Source organism: Myiozetetes cayanensis, unplaced genomic scaffold (genome assembly GCF_022539395.1).
Source record: "Myiozetetes cayanensis isolate MyiCay16 unplaced genomic scaffold, myiCay2020 scf375, whole genome shotgun sequence".
Classification (NCBI taxonomy): domain Eukaryota; kingdom Metazoa; phylum Chordata; class Aves; order Passeriformes; family Tyrannidae; genus Myiozetetes; species Myiozetetes cayanensis.
Window position 1 is genome coordinate 32,283 of NW_026087604.1, and position 12,455 is coordinate 44,737.

Here is a 12,455-nt window from a genome sequence, read left to right on the forward strand (position 1 = left end):
GCCCCCCCCTTCGAACTTCTCTCTCCTGCAGCTGCCAGTTTTGACCTTGTATACTTCATTATCTCTGCCTGGAATTCCTTCTGCAGCAGTCTTGTCCAGGCAGTCAATCCTTCTCTAAAGTTTTTTTTTCTCTCCTCTGTTACATGAGAGAAGGGGGACTTCAGTGCCACACCTGCCCCTGGCTCAGGGTTGGAGGAGGAGGGGACCCTGGCCCCCTTGGGGCCTACCACTTCTCCTACATGGCTCCTAATTTCATCTGTGCCACCACCTTCTCTTCCGTTTTCTTAAATTTGTAATTGGCAGAGGCGTTACTAAAACTTTTGATTGGTTTTTTTCTCTGGAAATCCACCTGGAGAAAGCCATTTTCAGCCCCAGGGCAGGGGGTGCCGGTGGGCAAACCCATGACACCATCCCTGAAGGGCTTTAAAGGATGTATAGATGTGGTGCTTGGGGATGTGGTTTAGTGATGGACTTGGCAGTGCTGGGTTAATGGTTGAACTCAATGATCTTAGAGGTCTTTTCCAACCTAATATTGAGTCCATCATCAGCAAATTTGCTGATGACACCAAGTTGGGAGGGAGTGTCAACCTACTAGAAGGCAGGAGGGCTCTGCAGAGGGACCTGGATAGACTGGAGAGATGGGCTGACTCCAATGGGATGAAGTTCAACAAGGCCAAGTGCCGGGTCCTGCACTTTGGCCACAACAACCCCATGCAGCGCTACAGGCTGGGGACAGAGTGGCTGGAGAGCAGCCAGGTGGAAAGGGACCTAGGGGTGCTGATTGACAGGAAGCTGAACATGAGCCAGCAGTGTGCCCAGGTGGCCAAGAAGGCCAATGGCATCCTGGCCTGCATCAAGAACAGTGTGGCCAGCAGGAGCAGGGAAGTGATCCTTCCCCTGTACTCTGCGTTGGTGAGGCCACACCTGGAGTATTGTGTTCAGCTCTGGGCCCCTCAGTTCAGGAAGGATATTGAGGTGCTGGAGCGGGTCCAGAGAAGAGCAACCAGGCTGGTGAAGGGACTTGAGCACAAGTCCTATGAGGAGAGGCTGAGGGAGCTGGGATTGTTTAGTCTAGAGAAGAGAAGGCTTAGAGGTGACCTCATCACTCTCTTCAACTACCTGAAGGGAAGTTATAGCCAGGTGGGGGTTGGTCTCTTCTCCCAGGCAACCAACAACAGGACAAGGGGACATGGGCTCAAGCTCTGCCAGGGGAAGTTTAGGTTAGATGTTAGGAAGAAATTCTTTACAGAGAGGGTGATCAGGCATTGGAACGGCCTGCCCAGAGAGGTGGTGGATTCACCATCTCTGGAGGTTTTTAAACAGAGATTGGACATGGCCCTTAGTGCCATGATATAGTAATTAGAGTTGGATCAGGGGTTGGACTTGATGATCTTGGAGGTCTTTTCCAACCCAATCTATTCTATGATTCTATGATTCTATGATTCTAAATCTGTGATTCTATGAAACTTTCCCAAGATACTCTGACAACCCCTGTCCAAGCCAACTGGGGAAGACACTGCAGGTTGCATGAGCATGGCTGTGTAGCCACTGGTTGTGTTACTCACCTTCTACTTCCTCATTCCTTTTGCTCCCCCTGATCTCATCCATCCACTGCTGCCATCTACTGAGCTGCAGAGCAAAAGCCACTTTTTGGGGCAGTTTATTCTTTTGAGTCTGAATTGGGCTTTTGGAAATGGAGAAGTGCTGAAAAGCCACATATTTGCTGCAGAGCATTGTTGCTGTGGCTGCTCAGTTCCTCTTGGTGTGCAGGTCTTCATTTCAGGTACTGGTAACAAGGAAATAAATTACAAAATTTTGTCTTTTGGGGCTGAAAATCCCCATCTGTGAATAGCACTTGGGTTTTCCCAGACGATGCCTGGGAAGCAGCTCCCATCTTGCAGGATGAGGGAAAGGTGTGTGGGCCCTAGGAGGAGCAGGCTTCAGGTTTTGGGCTCCTGCATGTTATGTGAGTGGGGTAAAGTGCAGAGCACCAGGCTCAGTCAGCATCATTAGTGTGTTATCTGTCATAGTGCTGTCAAATATGTAAATCCCACATTGGTATCAAATCTGGTTTGGAAAATGAAGCCAGCTTTGCATCTGGTAGCTGCTTCTCAGCTCTTTGTTGCCAAGAAATTTTCCACAGAGCTCCCTTTTCTTAGTAAATGTGCATGAGGGGAGGAATGTGAGGATGGTGGTAGCATCCCCTAGGCTGGGGGGAATAACTGTGATGCCAAGAAAGCTGAGTAGACATGGTTTGTTGTGCTTCAGTGGTGCATTGGATTGAAGAATAGGTCCTCATCACAGGGCTGACTTCAACTGTCTCTACTGGGTTTGTTCCTCTCCTGCTCCGGTGTGGGGCTTTTTGAAGGAGAGGGCTTGGTGGGAGAAAATACTGGGGTAAGAGCAACCCCAAGGTGAGGAAGAGCTCTTTTAGTTTAAACCTATTGCCTCTTGTAGGGAGCCCCTGGTGGTCTAGTGGTAAAGGCGCGGCACTGTCACCGCCGAGACCCGGGTTCAATTCCCGGTCAGGGCCACTCCCGGGCAGGTGGAGCTCATTAGCCCTTAAAAAGGCAATCCATCTACGTCCTGAGGACCTCGCTGCCACCGTCCAAGCTCGCTTGGCCCCGGCAGATGAACCTTAGGATTAAAGGGTGGGCTCAGTTCCGCGCACACTGTGTCTCACCTAAAAAATCCAATGCGCAGGCTGGAAGGTGGAAAGACCTTCCCCGGATCTTCGCTCGCAAAGACTGGCCATTATATTATTATTATTATTATTATTGCCTCTTGTCCTATTGCTACAAAGAGCATGATGAGGTACAACTTTCATCTTGGGTAGTTTCTTCACCTGTCAGGAAAGACAAGGTCAAGATAGTCATCATGAACCTGGGCAACTGGTAGATGCTTCCATGTGTACCCCGCTCCTTAGTGGGGATGTGTTGCTGTTATGTCATGACGGTCAATAAAAACACACATGAAAGTTGATTCAGGGCAACATAAGAAAGCTCTTCTTTATTATTCTCAGCTCCTTTTTATCTTTTTCAAAGCAACAAGCAAGTAGTAAGCAAGCAACAACATTTTAATTGGCTATTCATCATTGCTGATACATTTGACAGTAATCATGAGATACTTGGAGATGTTCAAGGGTAAGACTGCGGTTCTCACACCCCAAACTTACGGACTTACAGTCTGTCTTTGTTCTTTAATTAGGCTGTGTATAAAACTTACTTGTCTTCAAGGATACACGTGAAAGTTTGCCAAGTCAATCTCTTCCAGGGAGCCAACAGACCTGCTGTTAACCCCTACAGTGATGCAGAAACATCTCTGCTGGCTCAGCTTCAGATCTGCTGGTCCAACAAAATAGTCAGGTCTTTTTTCCCCAAATTAACTCTTCATATCACTCTACCTGCAGAATCCCAAAATACTGATGAAAACATACATTACTATGGTGGGGGCAAATTTTGAAGTGGTCAGGACAGTCCAATGAGAAAGGGGAAACTTTGGGAGGGCTCCAAAGGAGAGATGTTCCATTTGATGGGACAAATCTAAAAAATAACCGTCCCAAAAGCTGAAATAGTTTCGGTATTGCATCTTCCAGCTTTGAAATGCAACTGGTATGAATGGCGACTGCTGAATTTCTTTGTGTAAATAAGCTGCAGCCCTCCCTTGCTCTGCTGGGGTGATGGGGTTGTGCCTCAAGCTTTATCTGAGGACTGATTTACCTTTAAAACCCCGCAGTTCTGTTCTTTTCAGTGGACGTGTGTGTCTACCCCTGCACTGGAACCTGGTCCCTGCCAAAGTTGATGGCATGATGCTTATGATGCACTGCATTGGTAAAGCATGGGGCAACTTTGCTCTCTGCATTCAGGTTTGCTTATGCTTTTGGGTCTCAGCACAAGATGATAAATTTCCTTAAATACAGAGGTTTACTCTTTTGCACCCTACTGCAGCTCCTGTTCACCCAGGGACCAAAGTCTGGAGATGCCCGAAGCTGCACATGCATTGCCCTGAATGCCCCCTCTTGCATGTCAGTCCCTCCCACAGCCCATGCTACCTGCAGTTGCCTGCAAAAGAGCTGTGTAAAAATAAAAATACGCCAAAGATCATGTTTGTTTCCCCTTGCCCTACTTGTAGTGATTGCCACGAGTTGAACAAGTGTGGGGTGTCGCCATTAAGTTGTGACCGTCCAATAAAAAACACACAAGAAGGTTGATTCAGGGCAATATAAGAAAAGACCTTCTTCTATATTAAATCCCAGTTCCTTTTATATCATTTTCAAAAACCAGCAAGCAAGTAGTGAGCAAGTAGCAAGCAAGTAGCAAGCAAGCAACAACATCCTAATTGGCCACTCATCATTACCGATACACTTGGCAGGCTGTGAAGCAGTGCTGGGGTTGGAAGAGACAGAGTAAGAGCTAGATACCCCCTCCTTTTTCTTCTATTTTATTATCTCTAGCACCCCCAGTCTACCACTGGGTTGTTTTTCCACAAGGCATGCTTAACAGTCCAACCATTCACCAAACAGTGGTGGCTAATGCCATACACCCTACTCGGAAGCTTTACCCTTCAGCTGTCATTTACTACTCTATGGATGACATCTTAGTGACTGCTGCCCAAGAGACTGAATTACAATTTATTATGACTGCTCTAACCAATGTTGTTCAAGAAGCAGGGTTGCAGATCCCTCCAGAAAAGATCCAACGACCTCAACCCCGGGCCTACCTCAGATGGAAGATCACGCAGCAGGAGATTGTGCCACAACCACTGACTCTTAAGGTAACAGACACTCTAACATTAAATGATTTACGACTATTAGGAGCCATTAACTGGCTTCGGCCTATTCTAGGCATCACAACAGAGGAACTGCACCCCGTTTTTGAGTTACTTAAAGGTGACCCTACTTTAACCTCTACTCAGTCCCTAACCACAGAAGCAAAACAGGCTCTAAAAATATGCTCTCAGGCTACTGAAAACAGGCAAGGTAGATGACAACACCCTGACCTACACGTTCACCTTGCCCTGATTTCCAGCAAGTTTCAACCCTTTACCATCCTTTTCCAGTGGGATCAGATGGAGTCTCATCCCCTGAGGATTCTGGAATGGTTGTTTCTGCCCCACTCTCCACCTAAGACTGTCTGGACTATTAATGATATGTTTACTAAACTTGTTGTTAAAGGTAGAGGATGTGTGCAGGAGATGGATGGATGGGACCCCAAGACTATCTACATTCCAGCAAACAAAGACAACTTGAACTGGTTTCTCGCAGAGGATGCTGGATTTCAGGCTGCGTTGGTAGACTACAATGGTGACATTTCCATTCACTTTCCTAAGCACAGACTCTGGGCAGAAATTGGGAATCTACCTTTAATGGTTATGTGTCTTTGCTGGCTACACCCTATATCAGCATCACTGTTTTTACTGATGCATCTGGATGTTCAAAAAAGGCTGCAGTGACATAGATAGATCCTGTCACAGGTTACTGGAACAATCAAGTACAGACCATAGACCAAGTTTCTGTACAGGTGTTAGAGCTTGTTGCTATCTGCACAGCCTTTGAATTGTTTTGTGATCAACCACTGAATATCATTACTGATTCGTGTTATGCCGTGGGGTTGGTTTCACGTCTCAAAATCTCTTTCCTTCAAGATGTCACTAATCCTTATTTGTTCCCAGAGATACATACTTTATGGTTCCTTGTCAACCACAGAAAAATTGACTTTTATATAATGCATGTTTGTTCCCATACAGAACTTCCAGGACCCATAGTGGAGGGCAATCAAAGAACAGATGCTGCTGCTATGATTGCTACAGTTCCCAAAACTCTCGAGCAGGCCAAGCTCTCCCACCAATTCTTTCATCAAAATGCCCACTCTCAAAAGAGGTGGTTCCAACTCACAATGAATCAAGCTCAAGATATCATCATGTCATGTCCTGACTGTCAGCAAATTGCCCCAATGCCATCTAAAGAAGGGGTAATCCCCGAGACATAACAGCCAATGAAATTTGGCAAATGGATGTTAGCTGAATTCGATTGGTAAAGTATGTCCATGTTACAGTAGACACACACTCCAAATACATTAATACCACTGCACACACTGGGGAAAAGGCAAGGGATGTTATCAGACACTGGTTTAGTTCCTTTGCAACTTTAGGAATTCCAAAAACCATAAAGACAGCTAATGGTCCTGCATATTGTTCTTGAAAAGTCAAAACATTTCTCGTGGATCAGGGGGTATTTCATTCCACAGGCATACCACACTCACCCACAGGACAAACTATCGAGGAGAGAGTACACCACACATTGAAGGAAATGCTGCAAAAACAAAATGGGGGGAATCTATCTATAGTCCACAGGAACGTCTGTGGAAAGCATCATGTGTCTTAAATTTTTTAAATTGTGATGACACAGACCATAGCAGGTACAAACATCAACACTAACCTCAGGTACTTTCCTCTCTGTCGTGGTTTTGCTCTGGGTCAATTTGCTCTCACCCCCCACACAATTACTTTGAGAGAAGTTTTATGCAGACAAAAGAGATCTGATTTGGGAAAATAATATGAATATTTATTACTAGCAAAATAAAAACTACTAAAGAACTATATCTACAACAATTCTACTTAAGTAAAAGTACTATGTATTTACAGAAATACTTCTCCCCCCTTTATATCAGTCCAAGGAGGAGAAGCAGTTTCTTTCTCCATTCTCAGAGCTCCAGGTCTCTTCAATAACTCTACAGCACTTTAAAGCTCTTCCTCTGTTATCTCAGGACAACAACTCCGATTCATCGTAACTGGAACTCTTTCTCTCTTTCTCTGTTGGCCTCCAGGGCTGGGCCTACTCCCCTCCTGGGCTAAGACCAGAGGCTGGGGGTTACCCAGACCCTGAAGGTTTTCTCTTCCATGGGCTTGCAAAGGGACACTTGCTTACCATGGATCTTCACCACAGGGTCACAGGGGATAATGGCTTTTGAGTCCACCCCTGTTCCCTGTGGAGGTCCCTCCCCATGGGAAAACAGTCCTTGATAGACCTCTCCGACGTGGGTCTAGCATGGATCCCTCACTTGGATCCCAAGCTTACCCGAGTCGTTCTCACTCCGGTGTAAGTCTCTCTCTCAGGGTCACAAATCTTCAGCAGCAGCAGCAGCATGGATCCCACACACAGATCCCAACATCATCTCACCCAGGCCGTCCTCGCTCCGACGTAAGTCTCGTCTCTCTCAGGGTCACAAATTTCCTGCACCAGCAGCATGGATCTCTCACTGAAATCCCAAGCTTTCCCGAGCCGTTCTCACTCCGACGTAAGCCTCATCCCTCTCAGGGTAATAAATCTTCAACAGGACTCTGTTTCATTTCAACTCTTCTCATGAAGTCTCGACTTCCTTGTACATCCACAAACTCCTTTGTGAACTGCATGGGGGTCTCCTCACCCCAACAATTTTTCAAAGGTAGCAGGGATTTATTTTTCCGTCTTTTCCCTGATGAAGGGAGAGAGCAAAAGGGGGGAGAAACAAACCCCCCTTCAAACTTTTCTTCTCTCTCCTGCGGCTGCTAGCTTTGACCTTGGAGGTCCCTTATCTCTCTGCTGGAATTCTTCTGCAACGGTTTTTCATCCAAGTAGTCAGTCCTCTAAAGTTTTTTTTCTCTACTCTCCTACAGGAGAGAAGGGGGGTTTCAGTGCCACACCTGTCCTCCTTGGGGAGGAGGGAGGCCTGGCCCCCACCTGGGGCCCACCACCGCTCCTACATGACTACCAATTTCAACTGCTACTAATTTCAACTGTGCTACAACCTTCTCTTCAGTTTTCTTAAATATGTAATTAGCAAAGACATTACTGAGAGTTCTGATTGTTTTTTTGTCTGGAAATCTATCTGGACAAAACCATCCTCAGCCCCAGGGGCTGACTGGTAGGTAAAACCACGACACTCTCCCAAACCACCAGTCATGATAAAAGATTTAATATCAGGACAGTGGTCAGGACCAGTGGACCTCGTGACATGGGGGAGAGGATATGCCTGTGTATCCACAGGTACTAAACTAAAGTACATTCCTTCTAGATATGTCAGGCCTTATATTAACCCTCTTTCAGAGCAAGAGCAATCATCAGAAGTGACAAATGAAGAAACTGGAGTAGAAGTAACACACAACTAATGACTACTACACCAGACAGAAGGTGCCAGAACAGGAAGTTCTATCTGTGTATGGAGTGCCAAGAGTGGCTCACCAATTGCACAGGAGAGATGGAGGGTAAGGGCTTTTTTTTCTGGGTGAAAATGCATTTCTTTGGTGTAAGAACCCCCCTGCTGAAATGGTCAGTCTGAGGTCCCAAGATGGACTAGGAATGAAGATTCCTCCCAGACAAAAGGTGCCAGCACAGGAAACTCTATGTGAACATAGAGTGCCAAGAGTGGTTCACCAATTGCACAGGAGAGATGGAGGGTAAGGGTTTTCTTTCCTGGGTGGAAATGCTTTTGTTCGGCATCAGAACCCCTGCACTGAATTTCTCCATCTCAGTCCCAAAATATAATAAGAATGAAGATTTCTCCAAGAGAACACATGCCAGCACAGACAGCTCTATGTGTTCATAGAGTGGTAAGAGTGCCTCACCAATTGCACAGGAGAGTTGGAGGGTAAGGGTTTTTTTCCCTGATTGGAAAGGCATTTCTTTGGTGTCAGAAACCCCGCGCTGAAATGGTCAGTCTGAGGCCCCAAATGGCATAAGAATGAAAATTCCTCGAAGACAAAAGGTGCCAGCACAGGAAGGTCTATCTCTGTATGGAGTGTCAAGAGTGGTTCACCAATTGCACAGGAGAGATAGAGGGTAAGGCCTTTTTTTCCTGTATGGAAATGCATTTCTTTGGTATCAGAACCCCTGCACTGAAATGGAGAGTCTGATTCCTAAATGGACTAAGAAAGAAAATTCCTCCTAGAGAAAAGGTGCCAGCACAAAAAACTCTGTGTGTGTATGGAGTGTCAAGAGTGGCTCACCAATTGCACGGGAGAGTTGGAGGGTAAGGGTTTTTTCTCCTCGGTGGAACTTCATTTGTTTGGTGTCAAAACCCTCACGCTGAAATGGAGAGCCTGATTCCCCAAATGGCATAAGAATGAAGATTCCTCTGAGACAAAAGGTGCCAGTACAGGAAGGTCTGTTTGTGCATGGAGTGCCAAGAGTGGCTCACCAATTGCACAGGAGAGATGAAGAATAAAGGCATTCTTTCCATGGTGGCAATGCATTTGTTTGGTTTCGGAATCCCTGCACTGGAATGGTCAGTGTGAGTCCTACAATGAAATAAGAATGATGATTTCTGCCAGACAAAAGGTGCCAGCACAGGAAGCTCCAGGTGTGCATGGAGTGCCAAGAGTGGCACACCAATTGCACAGGAGAGTTTGAGGGTATGGTATTTCTTTCTTGTGTGCAAATGCATTTTTTTCGTTTCAGAACCCCTGTGCTGGAATTCTCAGTCTGAGTCTGAAAATTGCATAAGAATGAAGATTCCTGCCAGACAAAAGGTGCCAGCATAGGAAGTTCTGTGTCTGCATGGAGTGCCAAGAGTGGCTCACAAATTGCGCAGGAGAGATGGAGTTAAAGGGTTTTTTTTCCTGCGTGCAAATGCATTTGTTTGGTTTCAGAACCCCTGTGCTGGAATTGTCTGTCTGAGCCTGAAAATGGAATAAGAATGAAGATTCCTCCCAGACAAAAGGTGCCAGTACAGGAAGTTCTGTATGTGCATGAATGTGTTATAAATTTGTACAAGAATTTGGACAAAGTTCCAATTAAACATTGATATATTTATTAAGCAAGCAATAACAGAGCAAAACAATGCTAGGCAGTCTGGGGAGTCTAGGTGGTTGTTATCTGCCGCCTGGAATTCGTCAGGGATGAGAGTCGTAGTTCTTATCAATTGTGAATTCCACCGATACTGACACTTGTTTGCTTAGCAGGATGTCTGCAATTACCTCTACTGAAACTTGCTTGATTAATAGGATGTCTGTGATCTTTCTATTGAAACTTGTCTTGTTTAATTACAACAAAAGTCCCCTACTCCCCCACACACATAGGATTTTATGAACAAAGTTAACCCTTCTATTACAGTCCCCCCTTTTCTTTTTGATCCTCATTTTGTTCATTAAATCTATCTAAAGCTTCCCTGGCTGGTTGGAGTACCAAAATGGTTTCTCCTTCTTTGATTTGTTCATATTGTTTCCTTAGCAGCATCAAATGTGCAGTTTCCAAACATCCTTTAAAAATGGCAATAATTTTATTGAAAATACATGGTCCAAATGTTAGTCCTAAAATTAATAGAATAAGAGGTCCTGCAATAGTTGACAACAGAGTAGTTAGTCAAGGTGAATAATTAAACATAGCTTTGTTGTGTCTCTCTTTCTTTCTGGTGTTTTTCCAGTCCTTCTTGTAATTTAGACATGGTGTCTCTAACTACCCCTGTGTGATCTGCGTATACACAACACTCTTCTTGGAGGGCAGCACAGAGACCCCCTTGGTGTAAAAACATTAGGTCTAATCTGTTTTGCAGTACTACTAATGACAATGACCTTACAGACTGTTCAAAAGCAGTCATGGTTTTCTCTATTCTAGTTAGATCTTCATCTACTGCTATTCTAAGGGATTGAATTCTTTGATTTTGTTGTACTAGTGAGGTTATTCCGGTTCCAGTTCCTGTAGCTCCAATGGCCATAAGGGTTGCTACAGTTAAAGCGGTAAAGGGTTCACGCTTCTGTATGTGATGGAATGGGGTGGTCTGGTGATCGTACACAAAACTTTCAGGATGGTAAATTAACCTAGGGACCACAAGTACCTGAACACAAAATTCTGTAGTCCAGTTAAAGATTCTCATAGATATACAGGGTGTAACTTGTTTGAGAACAGACTCATTTCGTGTTTTCAGCAGGGAGTAACCAATTAGTTGGTTTACCCGTGGGTTTAGCAACGGTACTGTTGCATAGGTGTTGTTTCGTCTTTGGGACTCTACCTATGTATCTTCTTTTCCCGGTTACCTGTGACATGGTTATCCCCTGTTTACGCTCAGATTCTTTATTCCATAAGCAGTCAGATGGGTTTGTACCATTTGCCTTCCTGTAGCGGCGGTCTACCCCTATTGCTTCATAGAAGGGAGGGCGAATGTCATTGCATAACCAACAATGTTCGGTTAAGTTTGGGTTTGTGGCATTCAAAACTTGATAACTAGCTTGTAACATGTTCCATAACAGGCTCACCTCTGGGGTTGGCATTGGGGTTTCAGATTCAATTGGGGGTGCCTGGGTTAATATTTTTAGTATTCCCCTTCGAGAGGGGAAGTAACTCTTGGTTTAGGTTCTTTATTCTCAATGATGACAGTATTTGGGCCCACACTTGAGGGGTCATTAGGTATTGTCTCCTTCTTTAAAAGGATTATTCCCCCATCATCTGTGTTTGGTTGCCAAAATCTGATTCCCCAAGTTCTTCCTATTATCCACCCCGGATCCCCAGGGTTTGAAATGTTAAGATAGATATGCTTACATGTGCCTTTTTAAACAGTCCCGTAGAGTCCATGGACGGGCTTTATACATCCTGGAGGTCCCCATCTTGTGGTCAAGAATTGGTCTTTTCCTCCTCCTGGCACCCAATCTGATGCTATTGTTTCACAGCCCCAGTAAGCACAGTAATATTCTCCTAGGTAGTTACAGTATCCTCTCCCTGGATTGCTAGCAGGACACATGTAGAAGGGTCTTATGTACCCCTGGGCCCAACCATGTGTCTTTACAAGAGAGGTCAGGCGAGCTGCAAATGAGGGGGCACCTAGAGTAATCTGAGTTTGGATAACGTCCGAATATTCCATTTGTATTAGTGACCATTTAAAGGGCTGATGATTATTAGCTATTCCTGTGTTTGTTTCTGCTATTGGCATACTGAGCACACAACAATACAGAAATGCCCACTTCCAAATTATTGGTGGAGACCTTGAGGAAATATAACCAAAGCCCAATTTTCTGGTTTGGTTTTGTCCTTTTTTATGGAGTGTTAGCTTCCAGCTCAGGCCTACTGAGAGACCTGCCATATACTCACGCACCCACTGTAGTACGCCTCTGTCTCCCTCTCCTACTCCGTTGCATGGAGCAGCGAGGTACTTTGCCATCTTCTCGGCAGTAGTCGTATTCTTCAGGGGTCCCCTTGATAACAGGGACTTTAAAGGGTTCTCCTTTTGCTCCAATTACACTAACCTTTTCCCAGGATAATTTACACCCTGGAGGCAAAGATTGTACTGTTGATATTTCAGTCCCCGTATCTACAAGGAAGGTTACTTCCTGATGCTGAGGACTGAAGTAAGACAAGGCTTTAGAAGAGTTAATCGTAACACTTTTACTGTAAGAACCACTTCTCTCCCCCTCCCTCTTCTGTATTGCTCAAAGACTATGTTCTGTACTAGTGCACCAGACCCAGAAATCCACATCAAACACTGAACAAG

The 12,455-nt window shown here is 45.2% G+C and overlaps 1 protein-coding gene across 1 annotated transcript; it reads left to right on the plus strand.

The window, feature by feature from the left end:
* Positions 1 to 299: 299 nt before the first annotated feature.
* Positions 300 to 12,449, plus strand: LOC126646701 (uncharacterized). Its single transcript, XM_050328191.1, has 2 exons — positions 300 to 4,773; positions 5,174 to 12,449. Exon 1 carries the CDS (start codon positions 439 to 441, stop codon positions 1,354 to 1,356), a length of 918 nt encoding a protein of 305 aa, XP_050184148.1. The 5' UTR covers positions 300 to 438; the 3' UTR covers positions 1,357 to 4,773; positions 5,174 to 12,449.
* The last annotated feature ends 6 nt before the right edge of the window (positions 12,450 to 12,455 follow it).

Bases quoted from the DNA above. Each gene is read 5' to 3' on its own strand.
- LOC126646701 (XM_050328191.1), top strand. From the start codon at position 439: ATGTGGTGCTTGGGGATGTGGTTTAGTGATGGACTTGGCAGTGCTGGG.